The sequence below is a fragment of the Lathyrus oleraceus genome, chromosome 3 (assembly GCF_024323335.1).
Source record: "Lathyrus oleraceus cultivar Zhongwan6 chromosome 3, CAAS_Psat_ZW6_1.0, whole genome shotgun sequence".
NCBI lineage: Eukaryota > Viridiplantae > Streptophyta > Magnoliopsida > Fabales > Fabaceae > Lathyrus > Lathyrus oleraceus.
The window spans coordinates 283,402,305-283,429,682 of NC_066581.1; the positions used below are offsets into that span (position 1 = coordinate 283,402,305).

Sequence of the window (27,378 nt, forward strand, 5' to 3'; positions counted from 1 at the left end):
AATTATCTATTAATAATAATAAGGTTTTTTTACCATGTTTATTTTTTCAAAGTAATAAAGTCCATAAAATAACTAGTCTGTTTGATGAAGCATTGAGTGTGATTTAATCATGAAACCTTGTTAATCATAAAGAAATTATTCTTAAAGTATACGTAGTCAGGTTTTATTGTGAAGTGGAATAATGTAATACCCCAACCAGATAAGATCTAAAATATCGTAACTGAGATACTGTAATAGGTGGCACTGATACATCAAAGAGCATAGAATTGACATAAGTATATGGAATTACATATGTTACACCAAATGTGCATATATATAAACCATTTCTAAAATATAAAAATACTAATAAAACCCAGCACAAATCAAAATATAAGAAAAGTCTTATTGCATCCATCAAATCATCTTGCCTTTCCCTTTATTAGCAACCTGTCTATATGAAAAGATAATCAACAACATGGGGTGGAAAGAGATTGTAAGTTTAAGGAGTGCCTTAGAGGGGGGGTGAATGAGGCACTTAGACTATTTTCCGAATTTTTGACGGTTTATGACTTTTACTTTCTTGAGTTGCTTATGTGATAAAAAGTGGTAAAGTGCGGAAAGTAAAGAACACCACGATGTTAAAACTTATTTTCATTCATTTCTGATACGTTAACCTAGTTATTAAACAAAATATTCAAATACTTTTCTTAAAATTGTAAAAATGATTGAACGAATTTTGAATATCGCATCAGTCCAGGTGAAAACAATAAAAACAAATACCTATACTTTTATTGCAAATACTACGATAACAGGCTCAAAGTGGATAATTGTCAATAATTTAATTAAGTGACATTGACCATCCTTTAATCGTTGATTTGTTGAAGTAAAAGTCTTCATTATTAAATGATAGTAATGATTATATTTGTGTGATGTTGTTAATAGTTATTTGATATGACAAATGCAAGATATTGAACATTTGACTCTATTGTTATTTATTTTCTTATATGGTTTGAACTTGAATTCTCATTTATGAAATATCTACATGTAACCGTGGTCTATAAAATAGAGCGCATGCCTTCACAAGAATTTTAATTTTAAAAATATTCTTAAAATTTGGGAAACTTATCCTAATGCTCATTGTTAATTCAAGTTGTATCCATGGCACGTGAGATTTTATGATTTTTTTTTTATTAAATGATGAAAACTATTGCATGTTGTTATAATTAATATTGTATTACTCTTTATTTGAAGTTGATTATTTAAAGATTTTATCCTTTTCAATTTTCATTTATTTAAAATAATTTTTTTAGATAAATATCAACAACTAAATGATTTTGGGGTATAGCGTCACATGCATCACATGAGTATATGCACTAGTATAAATTTCAACGACATATATAAATGCATTAAAAAACTCTAAATCACAATAAAAGAAATAAATAATATTACATACAATAACATTTGAAGTGAGATTCGTGTCTCACTTCTCCATTTATAATGTTCTACTTTCCTTCCATGATGATTTCAATCAAAGGTATACTTTAGTGTGTCAAATCACGTGTAAGATATTCTTTGTACCATTTTGCTGTATTAGTCGGTATACGCTTGAGACTATCATTAAAGTCAATATGATAAAGACCCCAATTTCCAGAATAACCCGCTTGAAATTCAAATGTATCAAATGCTGCCCATAAAAAGTAACCTTGAACGTTTACGCCATCACTATCAATTTAAACATAAAAAAATATTTAAGATGAGTCATACCGATATTTTTCAAGTTTCATTACTTTAAATTTGATTGAGTTTTTATATTAGAACCAAAAACAATAAGTACTTATAGTCAACAATATACTTTTGAAAAAATTAAAAAACTTTAAGAAATTGCATAAAATTTATTTTCAGACAATTTAAATGATTACATAGTCATTCAATTATATTTTAATACAATGCCAATTTATTTGATCATATTTTAAACTATCTCAACACAATATCCAAATATGAACATGACTGAGCAACTATGTAAAACCACTTTTTTCTATCAATTCAAAATCATTGACCTTTATTATAATTAAACAAGTTAAAATTTCATTCTTTTTATTTCAAAATATTCTTAAATCAATTCATAGTAAAAACAATACAATATAGTTAAGAAATATTTTTGAATTTTTTATTACTCTCTTTACACAAGTAAGAATGTTAATAATGTATGTGATATATAAACACTATATAATAAATATAAATAAAAGGTCCTCACAAAAGCAAAATCAGATCATACATAAATAAAATATATGTGCATGATTAATAACTAAGAGGAATACATTCAATTCTAAGAATAATCAAATGTATCATGATACATTTATTTACTATCCATATAATTTTATGGATAAGTAAAAGTGACTTACTTTATTGCCGTCTTAGTAGCATTTAAATGTGCGGCAACATAAGCAATTCGGTGTTCGTCCTTTAATGGATTTGAGATTTTTGAAGAAGCAATACCTACATAAATATGATTTCATAAAATTTTTACTGATTAATCTTTTAGTACCATAAATTATAGATATTAGTCATAATATTATAAATATGATTAAAAAAAGTACCACCAACCATTTTCAGTGATGTAGACTTTAGGATTTTTGTACTTTTCCTTAATATAGATTAAGAAATTATATAATCCTTCGGGATAAACATTGTTCCAACCATATTGATCCTATAAGTTATTAACATTGAACAAAAATTAAAAATATCATAATTATGCTATTCTCCTAACATATGTCATTATTTTAAGTTTTTTTTATTATTTTCTCACCTTGAAACCAAGGATTTTTCCTTCTGCATCAGAAGCTGCAATTATGAAGTAATGACAAAAAAAACTAGTTCATAATTAATCAGTACAATTTATTGTAAACTTACATGTAAGATAAGAATAATTTGATTGGTGCAGAATTTGTGATGTCACCTTAATTGACTTTTTTTTACAACGATATATTTTGTGTACCATTTTTTCCTGCTTAAAAGTAGAATTTAATTTAAGAAAAAACTTACCTTCTGAAACTGCTAAAGCATCATAATTGTCCGCCATAATCTTGGTTATATTTGGTTCGTGTCTAGCAAAGTGAGAAGTATAATAATTTATCCCTATAAAATTTGTGCTTCCTTTTAACATACGTTTCTCCTTTTTAGTAAATTCTGGTAGCCTATTCCCCACCAACTCTTTCATTATTTTTGGATAATCTCCATGGAACACGGGATCTAAAACCCTACACATTGAAATATAATGTAGCTAAATATTTTTTTTTATATGTATATGTAATTACCAATTTAAAGAAGATATATAAAATTTAAATAAACATAACATTGAACTTGTGATAATGCACACATGGTGTGCTGTTAGTAAGGTAAGCAAAATAGACTAACCATCCCCAATAGAAATCCATTAGTCTTTGAGCAGCAACCACATCTTCTGGGTTAGAACTGTAGGGAACATACCTTCCCGATGAAAGAGCAAGTCCAATTTCTCCCCCTTGTATTGCCTATATCAAATATTCAATAAAAAATAACAATAATTTATTTCTTATATATCATTCTCCTTATTTTATAGACCTTTAATTAATGTTATTAATTGCCAATGTATTTTTTTAAATTTAACTAAATCAAATGTAACTATTATAATTATTATTATTTTTATCAATGAGTTGTATTTCATTCACTATGTTGTGAATCTCAATTGTTAATCTACATATATTTTAAGCTAACATTCATACTATATATATGTAAAATAGAATACCTAAAATATGTCTTACTTGAAATTTTGTTGTGTATAACTTTGATGTTGTAGCATGGGCAAGAAGAAAGTTATGAAGTAGAGTATATACTTGTGTACATATTTTAGTACTTGTGCACGCTTGATCAGTAGATAAATTATCAATATTGAACATGTATTGAACTATAGCAGTGAATTCTGCCTCATTGATTGTAGTCCAATGTTTTACTCGATCTCCATATGTTTTGAATAAGAGCTTACTATAATCCTTGTAATATTTTCTGAAATTTATTTTTTACATAAATAATATTAGCATAAATGTTTAAATTCCATTATCTGGTGTACACTAACTTTAAGGTTAAATAACTTAATCGAAAATAAAATATCAAGAGGATATGATATTAAGAAAATTTACACAATGGAACGATTTAAGAAGCCACCATGTTTTTCTTTAAGAGCTAACGGGTAGTCAAAGTGCATGATACCCACAAAAGGTTCAATACCTACACATATAGTAAAAAAAATGGATAATGTAAAAGCGCAAAAAAAGTGTATGCATTTTATTTTTAATAAAATACTCGTTAAATCTGATTATTACAATGAATTTTAGATACTTCGAACCATACCATTTTTGAGTAATTCATTAATCAAGTTGTTGTAGAAGTTGACACCTTCTTGGTTTATACCTCCTTCCAAAGTTCCATCTACATAATCGATCATTAAAAATAAAGAAAAAGATAAATGTATTAGTATTATTAAGTATTTCAGGAATATAATATATTATATCCCTAATTGTTAGGCATTTGAAAATTATTATTTTTCTCATATCTTTAGTACCAATAACAACAAACATCAAACCTTAATTTCGGGAAGAAAGACAACACTATGGAGAATCATTTACAAAATTAGCATAAAGGTAACATATTATAGAATAACCAATGTATTTGGTCGGTTTATAGACTAGATACATTGATTATTCAATGAATCTAAAAAATGAGTTGTCTCTTATATACAGGAACAAAGGTAGTATAACATATTATATTCATTTAAATCGAGTATCGAAGAAAAAGAGCTAAAATATCTAACATTTAAAATGAAAAAAAAAATTAAAGAATAAATTTAAAATCTATAAATAAGTCAGTGGAATAAAAGTATAATCTAGCCAACTTAAATATATGAAATTCTCTTTGTATTTATAGATTAAAGTATCTAAATTTTGTATCTTAAGAGGAAAAAAATAGAACACAAGCTTAAAAGACAAAAGTAAAACCTAAAAACAATTTTAATGAGCAAAATTATAATTTATAATTTTAAAAAATCATAAAAAAATGAGATTCCTTGCTTAATTTCCAAATTCAAACTTTGTTTAATATTCTCCGCTTCAGATATTAATTAATGATGTGATGCAAAATAAATATAAAGATCGAACTAAAGTAAAGACAATTACAAAAATATGTTAGGAAAAAATAATTTATACTCAAACACAACTTATTTTAGACTAAAAGATATAAATAAAAGGAAGAACCAAAGCACAAAACATAACTCAAATGTTTCGTTACTTAATATTCTTCTTCTGAGAAATATGAGAGTGTATTAGATATTTTTTATTTTATTTTAGATGTTAAAATATATTATTTTAGTTTTAAAAATTACTTGGCAATATTCTACTCCAAGAGATGGACATTCGATAAGAATTTACTCCAAGCTTCTTTAAATGTTGCACGTCCTCCTACAAGATCATAAAAATTAAAATAATGAAAATAAGTTCAAAAAAATAATTATTCTAAGGTGTACAATTTTTAAAAAATTTATTTCTACATTGTCAATCTATTATGTTTAATTAACAATAAAACTGGTGTTGTTTCTAATTAATACTATATAGTAAATAGAGCAATAATGTAAAGTCGGTGTTTGGAGACTTGGGGTCAAGAATTCCAACAAAAGATGGATGTATGCTTACTTTCATCAAAATAATAATTAACTTATAATATTTGAAAATAAAAATCTAATGTCTATCCAAAGAGAAAAAAATTCAATTCAGATTTAGTGAACTCACCTTATATCGTTTATAATGTTCAATTTTTGATGAAAATTTATCAGCATCTAAATATTGACCTATTTGTTAAGAAGAAAGAAAAAATTGTTATTGTTAATCATTATAACAAAGTATTATATTCAAAGATGAATAGAAATAACCAAATGACAATACTACATATTTCAAGAAAAATAGAAAAATAAAAGTTAACCACCGAACGAAATTCAATTTTTATAAGAGATTGATGTAAAATGACAGTGTCACCTTTCATTATAGTCATTTCTTTAATTTGTTAAAATTTGTTTTCCATTACATCTATCAACTTTATTTGATAATTTAATTTTGAAAAATTTTTGGTCAATTGAAGTTTTGTTGAATACTAGTACTATGAAAAAGATAAAATAACATTAAATTATTGAACATCAGATAACATACCTAGTAATATATTAAAGTACCAAAGTATTTACATTTGTATTCTTACTATAAGTATATGTTTCAAACCTTTGTTTTGTTCAACTATATCATCCCAGATTCCAAGTCCTCTTCCTCCTTCATGAGACCCTCCTTCAATCTGATGTTACCAAAGTTTTTTTAGTAATACGGTAGCTTTTGTAATTTCAAGCTATTAAATATCTTTTTAATCAGAGTTGGTACTATATGTCTAAGTGTATATGACTTTTTAGAATGCACCTGAACGGCAGAAGATCCCGTACCAAACAAAAATCCATGCGGAAATGATTCTCGATTTGGAAATTTTGAAGAATTTAGAAATTTTAAAATAGAGGCATATGGATTATATGTATTTCCTTCTCCAATCTACAAATCTCAACAACAACAACAAAATATGTTAACACAAAAAAACTAAAATTAAGTAATTATGACTCAATCAATATTATTGTATATATGGATAAACTAATTAATTTAATCAGAAGCACCTGTGAAATAGATAAGTCATATTTGGTTGTCATATGCCTGTGAAATAGATCTGCAATCGTAAAATAATATAACCAATTATGACAATGTAAATAGTTAAATAATTCATATTAGAAAATGAAGAGCACAAATATCATTGAAATTTTAAAGAAATTATTTGTATCTCAAAAGTAGTATTTTCTCTATATATTTATAATTATATAACATTTTGAATAATTATTATGTATAACATGTATATGACTATTACTAAATTATCATTTGTGTATATTATGTTGACCTTAATTTAATTTTTTTATGATGAAATTATAATATTAATAAGTGATATTTCAAAATAAACAAATAAATTTATCTAACAATTTGAAAAGCATCTTATATTTAGGAACAAATAAATATTTAAAATTATGAGAGATGAATAAGTAGATATAGAAGGAACAAATATTAACATGGTTTGGTGAAGATAAAAGATTGAATTGAATTTTGTTTTACATATGTGTAATTTTAATTTTCCTAAAGTCTTAATGGCTTAAATTAAGAGAATTATTATCATAAAAATAAAAATACATACACCCATATGCTTGAGAAGGAATGTTGAATATCAAAACAAGAGACAAGATTGTAATAATAGTTTTATAAATTCTCAAAGCTGACAAAATCTCCATTTTATGCAATGAAGAGAATGCCAAAATTTGATATAAAATTTAAAATTTTACTTTATTTATAGTTTGAGAAAATAAATAAAAATAGCTTTTTACCCAATGACAACCTGTTAGACCACTTTCTAGTTTAAAAATGATCAGACTAGTCTTTTAAAATATTTTAACAAAAATATATTATTGCGCTGTCTGAAATTACTTTGACCTTTTTTGACCACACATTTATTTGATCATGATGAATACCAATATTACTATATTTAGACTTTCCAACAAAATAACATATTTAGTTTGTTCTTTTATATAAACTATAGTTTGTGTGTTACAATTGTACAACATCACGTTAAAAATACATTTGCATATATTACTTTATTTCTAAAATAAATATATAAAAAAATTGAGTAAATGATAAATTTATTTAAAGTATGTCATAAATAACTATGATCTCCACTTTCCCATCATCATCAACATCATCATCATTTCTTTAATTATTTATAGTTAACTTCACTTATTATATTTAAATTATATTACTTGGTTACACAAAGATTAATAATACTTACAATGTTAGTATATTATAGAAGTTATATAACATTACAAGTATTCACCTTCGTAACTGAGGTAGATATATTCGGATGAGAAACATTTTCTTCATGTTATTTAATTCTACTTCATCCCATCACTTAAAATTTCTCATGTGTTTTGTCAAACTCTAGAGGCCAATATTTTTATTAGAACTCGATACTTGTATTAAATTATCTATTAATAATAATAAGGTTTTTTTACCACGTTTATTTTTTCAAAGTAATAAAGTCCATAAAATAACTAGTCTGTTTGATGAAGCATTGAGTGTGATTTAATCATGAAACCTTGTTAAACATAAAGAAATTATTCTTAAAGTATACGTAGTCAGGTTTTATTGTGATGTGGAATAATGTAATACCCCAACCAGATAAGATCTAAAATATCGTAACTGAGATACTGTAATAGGTGGCACTGATACATCAAAGAGCATAGAATTGACATAAGTATATGGAATTACATATGTTACACCAAATGTGCATATATATAAACCATTTCTAAAATATAAAAATACTAATAAAACCCAGCACAAATCAAAATATAAGAAAAGTCTTATTGCATCCATCAAATCATCTTGCCTTTCCCTTTATTAGCAACCTGTCTATATGAAAAGATAATCAACAACATGGGGTGGGATAATACCATCTCAGTGGAGTTCTACCAACGCCACAAGTCCACTCAAGGTCGGGGTCATCTAGAACTACAAGAGATTCTACATATTTTAACACTCATGTATCATAAAATAAAACAAAAAGGATCTAGGTATAATCATCCTCATACAATGTAAGAATGTCGATACACTCGCTCTAACATCCATGTACACTTCAGGAGACCGTTAGCATCGTGGAACATCCACTTCCTACTATCATTTCTCATATCAATCCTAGTTTGATAGAATTGGGGACTTTCTACTAATCCTTTCCACTAAGGTTGATCCTATGGTGCGACCTACCACATTTGCCTGGATTATCCTCCTGATTATTAGTTGCACTCCAATATACACAACATGTTTCAATATTCCTCTTATGTATCTCAATTGATTCCTTTTAGAATAGATGTCATTGTATACTCACTATCTCATGATACTTCTAAGTTCTCAAGATTCACTATTAGTTTACCTTGATTCATGTCCTAGGTTACCTAAAATCCCAAAAAAAATATCTCAAAATCATTTATTAATCACAAACAGAAAACACACACACACACACACACACACACACACACACATATATATATATATATATATATATATATATATATATAATATATATATATATATATATATATATATATATATATATATATATATATATATATATATATATATATATATATATATATATATATATATAAGAATTATAACTCTTAACCGTAAGATAGATCCTTGAATTAACTTTCTAAGGCATCTGACTGTGCTCAATTGGAGTTACCAAACTCAAATTATGTTATTCTCAATTCTACTTCAAAATTTTCAAATTTAACACTAGTAATCAAATACTAATTAGTGATACTCGACTACCACTCGTACAAGAACTAAAAAGACAACTTTTTACTACATAAACTTGTATCCAAACAATCCCTAAGGTTCCTCTTTGCTACATACATTATTTTAAGGCATAATCCAAACTTTTAGGGGTAGGAAACAAGTATGAACTCATAATCAAGCTATCAAAACACAATCAAATCAGTTTTTCAAACATGCAAACAAGTAATTTCATAACCTAAGATACCCGTTTTCCCACATGAAACCCTAGGTTGAACTATCCCAATCATCACCTAAAGAACCTCACCTTTAAGTGATCAAAAACCTTAAATTAGAAGGAGGATGAAGATGATTTATGAAGAGCCTTGATGATGTATTTTGATATTCTTCATTCTACTTGGTTGGATGACTCATTCTTTGACAATAATTGCAAGAATTGACTATTTCTTCTATATGCATGGATGGCTAAGATGAACTTGGAGTCCCATTATCTTTCTTCTCCCATACCTACACGCTCTCCTTTCTCTCTCTCTCTCTCTCTCTCTCTCTCTCTCTCTCTCTCTCTCTCAAATTCCGATTTGAAGAAGTGAAAATGAGAAGAAAAGCGGAGCTTCTTACATGCAAGTTGATTGGGACTTTGAGATTTGATCAAGAATTTCTTTGATTTTGGAAACATGAAGAATGAGAGAATTGGTCTTGGTCTTTTTATAAATGTTAGTTCTATGTGTTGGCAACAATTTTGGTAAAACCTATAGTGTTCACAAGTTGTCACAAGTGTTATCTTGACATAAGATAACATGTACCTGTAGGATGTTTAAAATGTGAATATGCAGGATTTTACTGAGATGTTAGACCCGATGTCATGACATCTGTATACAGAACATTCAGTCTGAATGTTATGTATTATGTGATTGCATTTTTAATGCTAATCTATGTGTGATTAATGTAATGATTGAACGCGCCCTCAATCAGTAATTACAACCAGATTAACTTATTTTCCAACAAGATATAATCAGCTGTCGTGAGAAGATATGAATGGAAAATAGTTTTAGGGTTTTATGATGTCCAGGCCCAACCAAATGCTTCTATATAAAGGACAGGGAAAACCTGGTTTTATACACAAGAAATAACGAACGAAATATTGAGAGAGAATAAGGGTTTTAGTCTTGTGTGGTCGTGTGTATTGTAAGCCATTCATTCATCCATAGATGATTGAATTGGACTAATTTTTAATTGTAATTTTTCCACTCTAAGCTTTGAAGCATGAGTGTGTGTTTACTTGATTGAAGCTTTTAAGCAAGATCAAGTATGTGTCTTTGAAGAGTGTCTTCTTTTCATTGTAATTCTTGTTTTATATCACTGCTGTGATTGAGGGGGAGTGAGTAGGATCTCATATCTAAGAGTTCTTAGGTAGAAGTCACACGGGTAGAGATTAGGTGAAAAGATTGTAACTTGGAGTTGTTTACTGAGAGTCTTTGAACTGATTCTGTTTAGTGGATTTCCTTCCTGGCTTGGTAGCCCCTAGACGTAGGTGAGTTTGCACCGAACTGGGTTAACAATTGCTTGTGTCTCTTGCATTATTGTTCTTTATCTTTTATCCTGTGTGTATTGTTCAGTTATTAGTGTCGTGACATTACCTTCGACATCTCATATCTGATACCAGAATTTCAATTGGTATCAGAGCAGGCATCCTGCTCTGGTTCTGGGTGAGATCTAGGGATGTTACTTTCTGGTACTATGGATAGAGACGAAGGATCTGTTCATAGACCACCTATTCTGGATGGATTCAACTATGACTACTGGAAACCTCGAATGGTAGCCTTCCTAAAATCTTTGGATAATAAGGCGTGGAAGGTTGTTTTAACAGGCTGGGAACATCCAGTTATTACAAAGGAAGGAGAAGTTACAACTGATAAGAAGGTCGAGGAACAATGGACCAAGGAGGAGGATGATCTAGCCCTTGGGAACTCTAAAGCATTGAATGCTATATTCAATGGAGTAGATAAGAACATCTTCAGATTGGTAAACAACTATGAGGTGGCTAAAGATGCTTGGAACATTCTCAAAACCACTCATGAAGGCACCTCTAGAGTGAAGATGTCTAGACTGCAGCTGCTCACTACCAAGTTTGAAAATTTAAGGATGAAAGAAGATGAAAATATTCATGAATTTCATATGAATATCCTTGAAATTGCTAAAGCCTCAAGAGCCCTGGGTGAGAAGATGTCAGATGAAAAACTAGTGAGGAAAATACTCAGGTTACTTCCTAAGAGATTTTCCATGAAAGTGACAGCCATAGAAGAGTCTCAAGACATTTCCAATATGAGAGTTGATGAGCTAATTGGATCCCTCCAAACATTTGAGATGGGAGTGTGTGATGGATCTGAAAAGAAAGTCAAAAGCATAGCCTTCATGTCAAACACTAAAGAGAAAGAGGAAGAAAGTGGTCAAGATACTGATGAAGATCTGGCAAATGATGTAGCATTACTGGGAAGACAGATCAACAAACTTCTGAAAAAAATAGATGTAAGGTCTAAGTCTAATGTCAAGAACATCTCATCTGACATCAGTAAGTCCAATAATGCTGGAAGAAGAACAAGATTTGATGAAAAGTCCAAAAAAGGAAAAGGAGTTCAGTGCCATGAATGTGATGGGTATGGACACATTAGAGCTGAATGTGGAACCTACCTCAATAAGCAGAAGAAGAGTCTTGCTGCTACTTGGTCTGATGAAAGTGAAACAGAAGAGTCTACAAATCTTGTGACTGCCTTGACTGGAAGATGGGGTTCTGATGAAGACTCAAGTGATGATGAAGTAACCTTTGATGAGTTAGCCACTACCTATAGAAAGTTATGTCACGGAAGTGAAGAAGTGTGTCAACAAGTTGAAAGTCAAAAGAAAGTGATTAGACAACTGGAGAATGAGAAGGTAGAACACTTGGAAACCATCTCTAAGTTAAAGACTGAAGCAGTGTTCTTGAATTCCAAACTGGATGAGATGTCAAAGTATGTCAGAATGCTAAACAATGGATCTGACACCTTAGACAAAATTCTCCAGACTGGACAAATGGCAGGAAACAAGTCTGGCATTGGGTTAAATGAATCCAAACCTGAGTGCAGTCACACTGGTACCAAACCAAAATCCAAACCTGAGTGCAGTCACACTGGTAGCAAACCAAAGATGTCACATCATGTGTCACAACATCATAAAGGAAGACAGCAGAAAGGGGAACATCAAAGATGGAGATGTCATTACTGTGGAAAATTTGGCCACATAAAACCATTCTGCTATAAGTTGTATGGATATCCTAGTCCTTCTCATCATCAACCTAGACCCAAACATCACATACCTGTTAACAGAAAACAATGGGTTCCTAGGACTGGTGTTACAAACCTGATAGCTCACACTTCCTTCAGAGTTTCAGCCAAAGAAGATTGGTATTTTGATAGTGGGTGCTCCAGACACATGACTGGAAACAAAAACCTGCTAACTGGCCTTCATCCTCATGCCACCAGCTATGTAACCTTTGGTGATGGAGCAAAGGGTTAAATCAAGGGGATTGGTAAGCTTAACTGCCCTGGAGTCCCTAATCTTGACAATGTCCTACTTGTTAATGGACTGACTGCAAACCTAATAAGCATCAGTCACCAAGGTCTAATTGTAAACTTCACAAAAACTGAATGTCTGATTACTAATAAAGAAAATGAAGTGATCATGAAAGGAGTCAGGTCTAAGGACAACTGCTATATGTAGAGTTCTCAAGAAACTGGTTATTCATCAATGTGTACTCTAGCTAAAGAAGAAGAAGTGAAGATATGGCATCAAAGATTGGGCCATCTGCATCTTAAAGGAATGAAGAGGATTATATCAGTTGAAGCTGTTAGAGGAATTCCAAACTTGAAGATTGATGAAGGAAGAGTTTGTGGGGAGTGTCAGATTGGAAAACAGACAAAGATGTCACATCAAAAGCTCACACATGACACCACTTCCAGAGTGCTGGAACTTTTCCATATGGACCTGATGGGACCCATGCAGGTGGAAAGTCTTGGTGGGAAGAAGTATGCTTATGTAGTGGTGGATGACTTCTCCATATACACCTGGGTCAATTTTATAAGAGAAAAATCTGATGTATTTGAATTCTTCAAAGATCTTTGTCTAAGACTTCAAAGAGAAAAAGAAAGTCAGGTTATCAAAATCAGAAGTGATCATGGGAAGGAATTTGAGAACAGCAAATTTGCTGAATTCTGTGCATTAGAAGGAATTAGTCATGAGTTCTCATCTCCCATTACTCCTCAACAAAATGGTGTGGTAGAAAGGAAAAATAGAACTCTTCAAGAATCAGCCAGAGCTATGATTCATGCTAAGAAATTGCCCTACCACTTCTGGGCTGAAGCTATGAACACAGCCTGCTATGTTCACAACAGAGTAACCTTGAAGAAAGGGACTCCTACTACCTTATATGAAGTCTGAAAAGGGAGAAGACCTACAGTCAAATACTTCCATGTGTTTGGTAGTAAATGTTATATCTTGACTGATCGTGAACAAAGAAGGAAGATGGATCCCAAGAGTGATGAAGGAATATTTCTGAGCTACTCAACAAACAACAGAGCATATAGAGTCTTTAATTCCAGAACAAAAGTAATGATGGAATCTATCAATGTTGTGGTTGATGATCAACAGACTGATGTCACATACGATGTTGAGACATCTCTAAATGATGCCCCAGCTGATTTCCCAGACAAAAATAATGAGAGTGAACTTCCTCAAGCTGAACCTGAAGCTGACAAAATCAACAAGGGACCCTCCATTAGAATTCAGAAGGATCATCCCAAAGATCTCATTATAGGAGACCCAAATAAAGGGGTCACAACTAGATCAAGGGAAGTTATCTCACATAGCTGTTTTATGTCCAAGATTGAGCCTAGGAATGTCAAGGAAGCCTTAACTGATGAATTCTGGATCAATGCCATGCAGGAAGAGTTAGGCCAATTCAAGAGAAATGAAGTATGGGAACTGGTTCCAAGACCTGAAGGAATAAATGTTATTGGAACAAAGTGGGTTTACAAAAATAAATCTGATGAACAAGGGGTGGTTACTGTCGCACCTCGAAAAAATGGGGATACGCCTCAAAGCGAAGCGCAATCGCACGCTCGCAATGATGGACTGAACAGAGTCGCCACCGAACTTTATTTATTCCTAAAAAGGAAAGGGGAAATATCGATAAAACCCAAGACAAAAGAAAGGATAAGATATGGTCATCGCAACCAATATCAGGGTTCGGGAGTCGATTACGCAAGGGGAAGGTATTAGCACCCCTCACGTCCGTTGTACTCAACGGGAACCATTAGGTTAGTTGTGTGCGTTAGTTGAAATATTAGGCTTTTCGAATTATTGGGTGGGAAAGAAAGAAAGAATGTTTTTGGATTTTTTTAACAAAGGACTAAACCTAAGTTTTTTATTAGTGGGCCTGACAAGATTTAAAAATCCTGCTCCTACGTATCTCAAAAGAGAAATCAAGGCTTACGTAGTTCTGGGTAGAAAAATGTTTGTTTGTTGGTCGATTTTAGCGAAAGCTATATTATATTAATCGACGAAAACATTGTTTTACCCAAAACAGATGAGGAGTCGACGCATACCACACATCGAACGGATTTATAAATCTACATTCGGAAAAGCGTCACTTATCTCGACTCATCAATTGTGGCCAAAACATTGTTTTGTATCACTTAAGACAATATATCTTTCATTTATGAAAAGGTTTTTGATTAGTCGCACGGCGGAGAGAAAAGAGTTTGATCGGTTGGATGTATTTTGAGTGATGGCGAGGACTTGGATGAGCGAGATATACATCTCGAATCCTAGCCTCAGGAGTGCACGGTATACACCATGTTCCATTTCCATCTTTATTGAAAGAGGTTAAGATGGGAATTAAGTATTTTAGAATTTGATTGAGAAAGGGTTTGAAGAAACCGCATTGACAATTTTAGATGATGGCGAGAACTTGGATGAGCGAGATATACATCTCGAATCCTAGCCTCGGGAGTGCACGGTATACACCATGTTCCATTTCCATCTTTATTGAAAGAGGTTAAGATAGGAATTAAGTATTTTGGAATTTGATTGAGAAAGGGTTTTGAAGAAACCGCATTGACAATTTTAGATGATGGCGAGAACTTGGATGAGCGAGATATACATCTCGAATCCTAGCCTCAGGAGTGCACGGTATACACCATGTTCCATTTCCATCTTTATTGAAAAAGTGTTAAATAAGAATTAGGTATTTTGAGTTTTATTGTGAAAATGACTTGACCCTAGATCAAGAATTGATGGACGTTTATAAGAAATTTGAATGAGTGTTTGAGAGAAAACAAAGTGGATAAATTTGGATGATGGCGAGAACTAGGATTGGCGAGATATACATCTCGAATCCTAGTCTCAGAAGTGCGCGGTATACACCACGTTCCATTTCCATCTTTATTGAAAAAGGTCTCAATTATGAATTAAGTTTTTTGATTTTTTGATTATGAAAAATGGCTTGACGTTGAAATCAAGCGTTTGATGAAAGTTTGAAAGAAATGGAATAGAATAGGAGAGGGAAATGAATTGATTTGTTTATTGAGAAAATACTCGACGTTGGATCGAGTCATTATTTTTGCATTTTTGGAAATGGTTGATTTTATTCTTGTGTTAGTATCTAACTAAACAGTCAAACAAATAAAGAAATAAAACAGTACAAGATTATTACACATCGGGGGAGTGGGGTACATTTTGTCAAATGGGGATTCAAAATCATGAAATAATTAAATCGGGCCCAAACAACAAATGATGCAAAGTATGAGTGTAAGTGCAAGAGAACCAGCTCATTGTAAGAAAGCCCAAGAGTAAGCTATGTGAGATTGATGGCGATGCTTAAAAGCAATCGACTTACAAGGGTATGAAAATGGGCTCGACATTGAATCGAGAAAAATGTGATTTTTAATAGTTCAAAATGGTTTTGAATGGATGATGAAATTAAAAGAAATCGAATTTGTGCTATTAAACAATAATGAAACTATGAGTATAATAAAGCATAAACATAAAGAACAAAATGAATGCTAAAAGAAATAAAATGCTTCATATAGGTATCGAACCCACTCCACTAAAGACCACGAAAACCACCCCCTCTCCACCAGGCCATTTATGATTAGTTGTCATCTTAATGCTAATTTGGATAAATAAACCAAGATAGATTAAAAATTAGAATTAAAATAAAAACTAATATAAAAAACAGTCTGTTGAACTACCAATAAAAACAGAAAATTAAACCCAGCCGCTTGGCTGTTGGGTTTTTCAATGGAATATGAATTGAAAATGTAAAAACATTTATTAACTAAAACCTAGGAATTTTAAACGTGTTCCAAAGATTTATTCTGTTTAAAATAAATTAAAAGAAGAAAATGGGAATAGTGTAACAGAATCGCCCTCAACCTCACTTCTGTCTCACGCTCTCAACATCACATTTCTCAGAACGAACCTCTCTCTTGCTCTCACGAATCTCTCTCACACTCTCAACCGCACGTTTCTATCATCCTCTATCATTCATCCTCTCTCACGACCTCAACCCAAAAACGAAATAGAACAAAGATTTAAAGGAAACCAAACTGGTGCTCACCCTTGACGGTGATTCGGCGGTTCAGGTAACGATTCAATCCTCTCCTTTCGCCTCTTTCAATCGGTTTCTTTTCTGATTTGGGGATTAGGGTTCTTGGTGGAATTGTTGTCCGCCTCCAATTTTTCGTCTGCCTCTGAATTTTTAGGGTTTCGTTTTTTGAGTTTTCTCCTTGCCTCCTCAATTTTTTTCGTGCCTCTCACTGATTTCTTTCTCTCTATTTATCCTCCACGCATTTTAGGGTTTGGGATTTGGTCTAGAGATTCAATAGAGAAAATTTCCAGAAGTGCTTTTTGTGCTCAGAATCGGGTTGTCCTGTTTTATGCTACAATCCGGAAACGGTAATTTTACCTATGCACTTTTCGCCCTAACTTTGTCTCAATGCCCATTTGGGATTCTTTTTTTGAAATTTTAACAGCTTTGACTAATTTTGTGTTACTGCAGTGAAATGGTGAAAACGTGAGGAGCTCAATCACGGTTTTGTTGACGTCGGATCTGAATTGCATCTCATGGTGGCGTGGCTACTGATAGTACACCTTTAACCAGTCCAAGAATCAGTACTAAGGAAATTCTGGAATTCTTGAAAAAGCTTATTTCTGAGCAGGCTGGAATCTCGGTAAGCAAAATCTCTGTCACAGACAACATGTCAACCTATGGAATTGAATCAATTGGGGTGGTGAAAGCAACTCAAAAACTCTCAGGTTTCCTCGGAGTTCCAGTTGCAGCTATAGACGTTTTCAGTGCATCTTGCATTCAAGAATTGGCCAACTTCTCAGAGAATCTTCTGTTGAAGTCTCAACCTCACCATATGAACAATCCATCCTATGCTCTAGAAGATGAAACCGAATCTACTGAATTTGTCGTGGATGTGTCCAAGTCTCATCAATGGAGTATATATGCACTTCAACCCTTAGCACTTGTTTTCATTTCTATCCTTTTGGTTTCTCCTGCTTATCTATCCATCACTACTTTTCAAAGTCTCATTGCAAGTGTTGATAAGTCAGCGTACGAAATTCCTTGGTCAAACTATCTAGTTTCACTTGCTTTGGCTCCACTTTCTTGGATCCTTTGCATTGCTTGACATTGGTTCTATTTGATGGCAGGTTGGAGGCTTTGGCCAGGTGACATGATGGACCGGGAACAAAGAAATTGGTTGTAGTTTCCAAGAGCACACTCTTATAGTGTTGGTGCAGTTGGTAGCATTTTAAACATGTCTTGTTTTACTGCAGGAACATGTGTCGAAGTGAGTGCGAAAACCAAAATTCATGTGCATTACTTTGTCGAATTCACCATGTATGTGCCATGTTTGATCATGATTAGGGTGTCTGGTTTTGGTTCAAATGAGGCTATTGGCTTTTTGTTGGCAGCCGTACCGTGATAGTCTTAATGGACTTCAATTCTTCTGTTTTATTCTGTTATGGTGTTGATTGTTTTAGGTATTTTTTTGCAGGGTCACCGTGGTTTCTGTTGTAGTGACCAAGCCTAGACAGTTCCACTTAAGAGTTCAGGCTCAGCATCATGTGGAAGGAAATATTGAAAGATTATCCAAGTCGGGAAAGCGCTGAAGTTTCAATCCACTCTCATTTTCCAAATGGAGTAGACATATAAAGCACAAGTGAGGGAAAATGCCACTGATGCTTGCAGCGGCATTGCATTTGGCAGGAAACTTGGCCAACAAACCCTTGAAATACATTGTTTCTTCTTCGTCTTGAACAAAAGAAAATTTAGTAGTGCTTGAACTTTGTTGTTGACTGCTTGTAGGTTCCTTGGACCACCAATTCAGAGGCATAGCTTAGATTATCAGTTTAGTGTAGACATTAGCATAACTTTGCTTGGTTTGTTTGCTGCTGTTATGCTATGTACAACATGCATGTTTGATGACTGTGGATGCTATTGGTTTAGACATGATGTTGTTGTTATGGAATTCTTATGGGATTGGAATTGGGATTTGTTTTTGTTGGATAATTGTTTTGGGTTAATGAACTTTGGGTTAATTGGTTAATTGTTATGATTGAATGGATTTTGGATATGAAATGGTTTAAATTGGTTCCAAATGGATAATGAAAATGGATATGGATTTTGGATATAGTTTGAAAAAAATGGATTTAAAAAATAGAGTTGGGTTATTGGATTGGAAAAAATGGATTTAATTGTGGGTTTAAGGAATTTGGATATGGGCTGAAATTTGTAAACTCATGCAGAATTTTTTATGATAAAAAAAAGTGGTTAAATGGCCTACCAACAAATAATACAACCATGGCTAATTAATTGAAACTTCTAAAATTAAATCGACAAAAGGTATTGAAATAATTTCCAAAATTAATCTAATCCTCAAAATCAATTTGAATCTCTAAAGTTAATTTTGGATCAAAATCAAATTGAACTTAGTTTGCTACTCCTAGAATTAATTCGAAAATGATAAAATGATTATGGATACATGATTAAGGATTTGGAAATGGATGGTTGCCTTTGGTCATGAATGTATGCAAATGAACTTTAGGCCAAGTGCCAAAATAAAAATAAAAAATGAAAAACAATCAGGACCAAAATCGGGGTATGACAGTTGCCCCTATTTAAGCGTCTTCAACTAGAGAGTATGAAGCAGGACACTCTTCATATGATCATAGTGGGAGATGGTTAAATACTAAGAAGGCCCGGATTTTGATCCTGAATCCCTATGACATGATGTGATATGATATGATATGATATAATATGATATGCATGGATGCATGATTCTTTTTTTTTTATCTGTTAGGGATATAGTGAACCCTTGACAGGAGATGCTATTAGACAGACCAACCTGTGGGGAATGCTGATGGTCCACAGGGAGACAGACAAATGGTAAAAAAACAAATTTGCTGGGGAAAACAAAACTGCTGGAGAATCAGACGCACACTGGGGAGTACTCAAAGTGAAATTTGATAAACGATGCTTAGAATACAAGGGATTTCGGTAGTAAGTTCACACATGACTTACTAAAACCGAATAAGAAAAATTCCTACAACAGGTCCATACATGACTTGACAACATTGGAACAAAAGGTTCAGCAACAGGTTCATACATGACCTAACAATACTGGAATAATCAAAGAAAAAGATTCTTCAAAATAGGTTCAGACAGCAAGTTCAAACATGACTTGACAACAAACAGAAAAATCAAAAAGAGTGTATCAACAAGTTCATACATGACCTGACAACACTGAAATAAACATAGAGAAAGATACTTCAAAACAGGTTCATACATGACCTGGTAATACTGGAATGAAAACTCAACCACAGGTTCATACATGACCTGATAATGCTGGGGAATATCAAGAATTTCTGACAGTAGGTTCAGACATGACCTAACAAACTCAGAAAAATTCAAAAAGAGTATATTAACAGGTTCATACATGACCTGATAACAAACTTGAATACTTTGAGAAAATTTCCACAACAAGTTCATACATGACTTGCCGACACTGGAATAAAAGGTTCAGCCACAGGTTCATACATGACCTGATAATACTGGAATCAAGGCTCAACAGCAACGGGTTCATACATGACCTGACAATGCTGGAGAATATCAAGAAGTTCTGACAGCAGGTTCAGACATGACCTAACAAACTCAGAAAAATTCAAAAAGATGATATCAACAGGTTCATACATGACCTGATGACAAACTTGAATACTTTGAGAAAATTTCCAGAACAAGTTCATACATGACTTGACAACATTGGAAAGGTTCTTCAAAAACAGGTTCAGACATGACCTGGGAATATTGGAATAAAAGCTCAACAGCAACGGGTTCATACATGACCTAACAATGCTGGAATATCAAGAAGTTCTGACAGCAGGTTCAGACATGACCTAACAACATCAGAAAAAATTCAAAAAGAGTATATCAACAGGTTCATACATGACCTGATAACAAACTTGAACATTTTGAGAAAATTTCCACAACAAGTTCATACATGACTTGATAATATTGGAACAAAAAGTTCAGCAACAGGTTCATACATGACCTGATAATACTGGAATAAAGGCTCAACAGCAACGGGTTCATACATGACCTGACAATGCTGGAGAATATCAAGAAGTTCTGATAGCAGGTTCATACATGACCTAACAAACTCAGAAAAATCAAAGAGAGTGTACCAACAAGTTCATACATGACCTGATGACAAACTTGAACATTTTGAGAAAATTTCCACAACAAGTTCATACATGACTTGACAACATTGGAAAGATTCTTCAAAAACAGGTTCAGACATGACCTGGGAATATTGGGATAAAAGCTCAACAGCAACAGGTTCATACATGACCTAACAATGCTGGACCATCCAAAGAATTTTCAACAACATGTTCATACATGACCTGATAAAACAGGAACGTTTAAAGAATTTTCAACAACAGGTTCATACATGACCTGACAACACTTGACTATTCAAAGAATTTCAATTAACAGGTTCATACATGACCTGACATCACTTGGAAAAAATCAAAGGGAGTTTTACCAATAGGTTCATACATGACCTGAGAATATTGGAAAACACACAAAGCAAGTTTCAATAATAGGTTCATACATGACCTGACACTTTAGAATGCATCTGATAGCTCTGGAGATTTCTCACAAGAAATTCATCCAATCACAGATTTTGGAGATTCCTAACAGGGAATTTATGCAAAACAAAGATAAACGGGAGTCTTCTTAGAAGTAGATCATCCACGCAAAAGGCTACGATGATTCTTTACAGAGAAAATCAAACAAAACCAACAAGCTTCTAGGAACTCCTCAAGATGGTGAGTCATACATGACTTTCACGGAACCATCAGGAAAGACAAGGTATTCAAACTCTCTGTACGTGCCAACAACAATTGGACTTTGACCGTAAGCAATGGATTACAACCAGATTCTTTAACGGATTTTGCCAACAACAATTGGACTTGATGAAAGTCATTAGTAAACAATTACCGGCTACAACGGAGTTTGCCAGCAACAACTGGACTTGAAATGATATTGGCGACAACCAAACTTCCGATATCAATCACAAATGTATTTACAAACAGACTGACAGTGATGCCAACGATAATTGGGTTTAAAATAAATGCTGGTTACAACCCGACCTTAAAGGATATCAGTTACAACTGGATTTGGTCAAAGACACTGGTGACAACCAGACTTAACAGACGATGTCAGTAACAACTGGTCTCAGAGGTCAAGGGATACAATCAACAACGAGACCTGAGATTATGCAAATGAGCGCGAAGCACTTCGGGCTATGCATGATTTGGATTTTGCTTATCTGCATGATGTATGAATGATCATGAAATGCAAATGCTGACAATATACAGACTGGAAATTAGGGAAAGCTTTACGGAGGTACTGAATCCTCAACACCAATAACTTAACCAAAGGAGTGAGTAAATGCATCAAAGGAGGATCTATAAAGCTGAACAGTTACAACTGGCCCAATAATCCTTCCAGAGAATGATAAATTTGTGCTCTCTGGAGATAGATATTGATCATCCAAGGGGAGTCTTGCAACTTGACACTTGTGGGGAAAGACGAAAGATTTCCTTTTAATATTTCCACATGTCAAAGCAAAATTGTGTTTCTCAATATGTTGAAAAATTCTTTTTGATTTCAAAATTCATTATTAACAAATAAATGACATTTTGCATAACAAAGATAATCAGAGAAAAACAGAAAATGATAGAATTTGATAGGCAAACTTGTATTTATTCAAGAATGGTAGCACACAAATGGTGTAGCTCCATGGAATGTTACAAATTTGAAAATGGCAATAGGGAAAGGTTTACATTGAATCGCAATGACTACTACTATCCCTAATAACAATGACTCCACGAGACCTCGCTTCTGAAGGGGAGTAACTGGATTGATCTTCTGTTTTTAGCTCTTCTGTGTTGATCAGTGACGAACCGATGCAGTCTATGCCTTTTGTCCCTAATTTTTGCCTTGATTGCCCTTTCGGGTTTTCAATCCACCGGGACACTCTTTTTTGCCTAAGTCGCCCTTTCAGGTTTTCGACTTAGCGAGCTACCATTTTTTTTATATCCCTAACTTTTGCCTAGACCGCCCTTTCGGGTTTTCAGTCCACCGGGATTTGTTAGGCATAGTATCTTTTGACTGCATCAGAGTTCACAGGGTGAACGAGCTCTTCGCCATCCATAGTTGTGAGAAATAGAGCACCTCCAGAGTACGCTCTCTTTACAACGTATGAGCCTTCATAGTTAGGAGTCCACTTCCCACGTGAATCTTTATGTACTGGCAAGATCTTCTTGAGCACGAGATCTCCTTCCTTGAACTCTCGAGGACGGACCTTTTTGTCAAATGCCTTCTTGATTCGTTGCTGGTACAATTGTCCATGGCACAGAGCGGTCATACGTTTCTCATCAATGAGATTAAGTTGATCATAGTTGTTTTGGATCCATTCAGCTTCGTCCAACTTGGCTTCCATCAATATTCTCGTTGAAGGTATCTTTACTTCGACTGGGAGAACTGCGTCCATCCCATACACTAAGGAGAATGGGGTTGCCCCTGTTGAAGTGCGGACTGAGGTCCGGTATCCATGCAAAGCAAAGGGTAGCATCTCGTGCCAATCCTTATAATTTTTCACCATCTTTTGCAGGATCTTCTTGATATTTTTGTTGGCAGCTTCAACAGCACCATTCATCTTTGGACGGTATGGAGAGGAATTATGGTGGTTAATCTTGAAACTCTCACATAATTCTGTCATTGTCTTGTTGTTCAAGTTTGAACCGTTGTCGGTGATGATCTTGCTTGGGATTCCATAGCGGCAAATAATCTCCTTCTTGATGAAGCGAGCAACCACATGTCTCGTCACATTGGTGTAGGAAGCAGCCTCTACCCATTTAGTAAAGTAATCGATGGCAACCAGGATGAAGCGGTGACCATTGGAAGCTTTAGGCTCTATAGCACCAATCATGTCGATGCCCCACATTGACAAAGGCCAAGGTAATGTCAAAACATTCAATAGTGTTGGCGGTACATGCACCTTATCAGCATAAATTTGGCATTTATGACATTTTCTTGCATAGCTGAAACAATCAGACTCCATGGTCAACCAGTAATAGCCAACTCTCAAAATCTTTTTGGCCATGGCATGTCCATTGGCATGGGCCCCAAAGGATCCTTCATGAATCTCCTTGATTAACATGTCTGCTTCGTGTCTATCCACGCATCTGAGCAGAACCATGTCATTGCTCAAAAAGAATTTGGATGATAACCTCCTCAGAGTTTTCTTATCCAACAACGTAGCATCTTCTGGATACTCTTGACTTAAAATATATCGCTTGATGTCATGAAACCATGGTTTATCATCAGTTTCTTCTTCGATCAGCTGACAGTAGGCAGGCTCATCTCTTCGTTCGATTCGAATAAGTGGAGCTTCATTATGGAATCTGACTTGGTACATTGATGCTAATGTTGCCAAAGCGTTAGCCACTTGATTTTCTACTCTTGGGATGTGATGGAAAGTGATATCGTCGAAGTATTCTATCATCTTCACAACATGAGCGCGATACGGAATCAACTTCGCATCACGGGTCTCCCATTCACCTTTGACTTGATAGATCACCAAGGCTGAATCTCCATACACCTCAAGGATCTTGATTCGGAGATCAATTGCGGCTTCCAGACCAAGGATACAAGCTTCATACTCTGCGACATTATTCGTACAATCAAAGCATAACCTTGCTGTAAAAGGGGTAAAGCCACCATTTGGATTCATCAAAACAGCTCCCACACCATGACCACCGTAATTGGAAGAACCATCGAACGTGAGCTTCCATCGAAATCCTGGTTCTGGTCCTTCATCTGGGCCTGGGGTCTCACAATCTTTTATCACCATGATATCCTCATCGGGGAAATCAAACTTCAATGGCTGGTAGTCTTCAACTGGTTGATGAGCAAGATACTCTGCTAACACACTTCCCTTAATCGCCTTCTGGGTTACGTACTGGATGTCGTACTCTGACAAAAGCATCTGCCAACGGGCAAGTCTTCCAGTCAAGGCAGGTTTCTCAAAGATGTACTTTATTGGATCCATTTTCGAGATCAACAAAGTAGTATGGCAAATCAGGTACTGCCTCAAACGACGAGCGGCCCATGCTAGCGCACAATAAGTTTTCTCCAAAAGCGAATATCGACTTTCACAATCGGTAAACTTTTTACTCAGATAGTAAATAGCATGTTCTTTCCGACCAGTTTCGTCATGTTGCCCCAGCACGCATCCCATTGATCCTTCAAGCACAGTCATATACATGATTAATGGCTTTCCTGGGACAGGTGGAATCAAAATAGGAGGCTCTTGCAAGTATTGACGGATCTTCTCAAAAGCATTTTGACAATCAGAATTCCATTCAACATCTTGGTCTTTTCGAAGCAATTTGAAGATAGGCTCACACGTGGCCGTCATGTGTGAGATAAACCTTGAGATGTAATTCAAACGTCCAAGGAAACCTCTGACTTCTCGCTCGGTGCGTGGAGCAGGCATTTCTTGTATAGCTCGGACCTTGTCAGGGTCCACTTCAATTCCTCGTTGACTAACGATGAAACCAAGCAACTTCCCTGAATGGACACCAAATGTGCATTTTGCAGGGTTTAATCGTAATCTAAACTTTCTGAGGCGTTCAAACAGCTTCTTTAGATGGCTCATATGATCTTCTTCATTATGAGATTTAGCGATCATGTCGTCAACATAGACCTCTGTCTCCTTGTGCATCATATCATGGAAAAGAGTGACCATAGCTCTTTGGTAAGTTTCCCCAGCATTTTTGAGACCGAAAGGCATTACCTTGTAGCAAAAAGTGCCCCAAGGGGTGATAAAAGTGGTCTTCTCCATGTCATCTGGAGCCATCTTGATTTGATTGTATCCAGAAAAACCATCCATAAAGGAGAAGACAGCAAATCTTGCGGTGTTGTTTACCAAAGTATCAATGTGTGGTAAAGGGAAATCGTCTTTTGGACTAGCTCTGTTTAGATCCCTATAGTCAACACACATCCTCACCTTTCCATCCTTTTTGGGCACAGGTACAATATTAGCTACCCATTGTGGGTACTTCACCACTGCGAGAAAACCGGCGTCAAATTTTCGTTTGACTTCTTCACGAATCTTTAGAGCCATATTTGGTCTTGTTCTTCGGAGTTTCTGTTTTACTGGCGGGCAGTCCGGCTGAAGCGGAAGCTTGTGCTCAACGATGTCGGTGTCTAGACCTGGCATATCCTGGTATGACCACGCAAACACATCCACATATTCTTGTAGCAGCTTAACTAATCTCTCTTTGATTCTTGCTTCAAGCGTGGTGTCGATTTTGACTTCTTTCTTCTCTTCCTCTGTGCCAAGGTTGATTGTTTCCACCGGTTCTTCATGTGGCTGAAGAGCTTTGGACTCGTGCTCGAGCAGTCTTGCCAATTCGTCGGGGATGTAACAATCTTCTTCACCCTCTTCTTCCGCTTGGTAGATAGGGGAGTCAAAGTTATGAGAGGTAGTAAAGTCATTGGATTCAACGGGGTTATCGTTTATTCTGCATGTTTGAATGATTGATTTCTTTTAGAAAAGTAAAAATAAAAGATGCATAAATGATTTTTTTTTGTTTTTGAAAAGATTGCCATTTTCTTAAGAGAAAGTCAAGTAAATGAATAATAAGAATTTAACAAAATGCCTTTCATTCATTGATAATGATTATTTGAATATGAAAAAGGGCCCTACAACATGATCCATTAGCCTTGGGTAGAGCTAAGGATTTGAAAGGAAAAAGACAACAATTATTACTTTGACAAAGGAAAAATTTCGGGGATCTCAACCGCCTTCCAGTTGTTCAAAGCTGTCTCACACCGGTAAACCAAACATGGCTCATCTTCATTTTCGGTGCTGTCTTCAATGGCATTGACCTGATCTCCATGGATGAATCCTGTGCTAAGGAACACTTCCTGGATGCTTCGGGTGTTATCCTTTACAGGGACTCGGGCTCCTTTCGTAGCGGAAGGCACATATCCCAGACCAAAGCGATCATGCTTCTCACGAATATCAATAAGTTGACCCCAACCTTCAGGGTTTCCTCCTTCAATACTAGACTTTGCGCTTTTCAGAGAAGCGAAAGATGAACAAGCTTTCCCAATAGGGTCCTTCATCTCCACCAAAGTGGCATTGGCTATTTCAAGAGCTTGGAAAGAAGTTTCCAAAGCATCCTCATCAGCCTCGATATATCTGAAGGATGAAAGGTGACTGACCACAAAGTCCTCCTCTCCAGAAATGATGATTAATTGATTGTCCACTACAAACTTCAT

General features: G+C 34.3%; 1 protein-coding gene across 1 annotated transcript; it reads right to left on the reverse strand.

Moving 5' to 3' along the window:
- Positions 1–1,520: 1,520 nt before the first annotated feature.
- On the reverse strand, positions 1,521–27,378 carry LOC127130872 (beta-glucosidase 13-like). Its single transcript, XM_051059832.1, has 17 exons — positions 26,983–27,378; positions 26,138–26,314; positions 7,273–7,369; positions 6,710–6,759; positions 6,465–6,590; positions 6,276–6,345; positions 5,796–5,854; positions 5,393–5,468; positions 4,366–4,443; positions 4,155–4,242; positions 3,780–4,020; positions 3,394–3,509; positions 3,022–3,236; positions 2,786–2,820; positions 2,584–2,686; positions 2,382–2,475; positions 1,521–1,701 (listed from the first exon to the last, which is right to left on the reverse strand). Exons 1-17 carry the CDS (start codon positions 27,376–27,378, stop codon positions 1,521–1,523), a joined length of 2,202 nt encoding a protein of 733 aa, XP_050915789.1.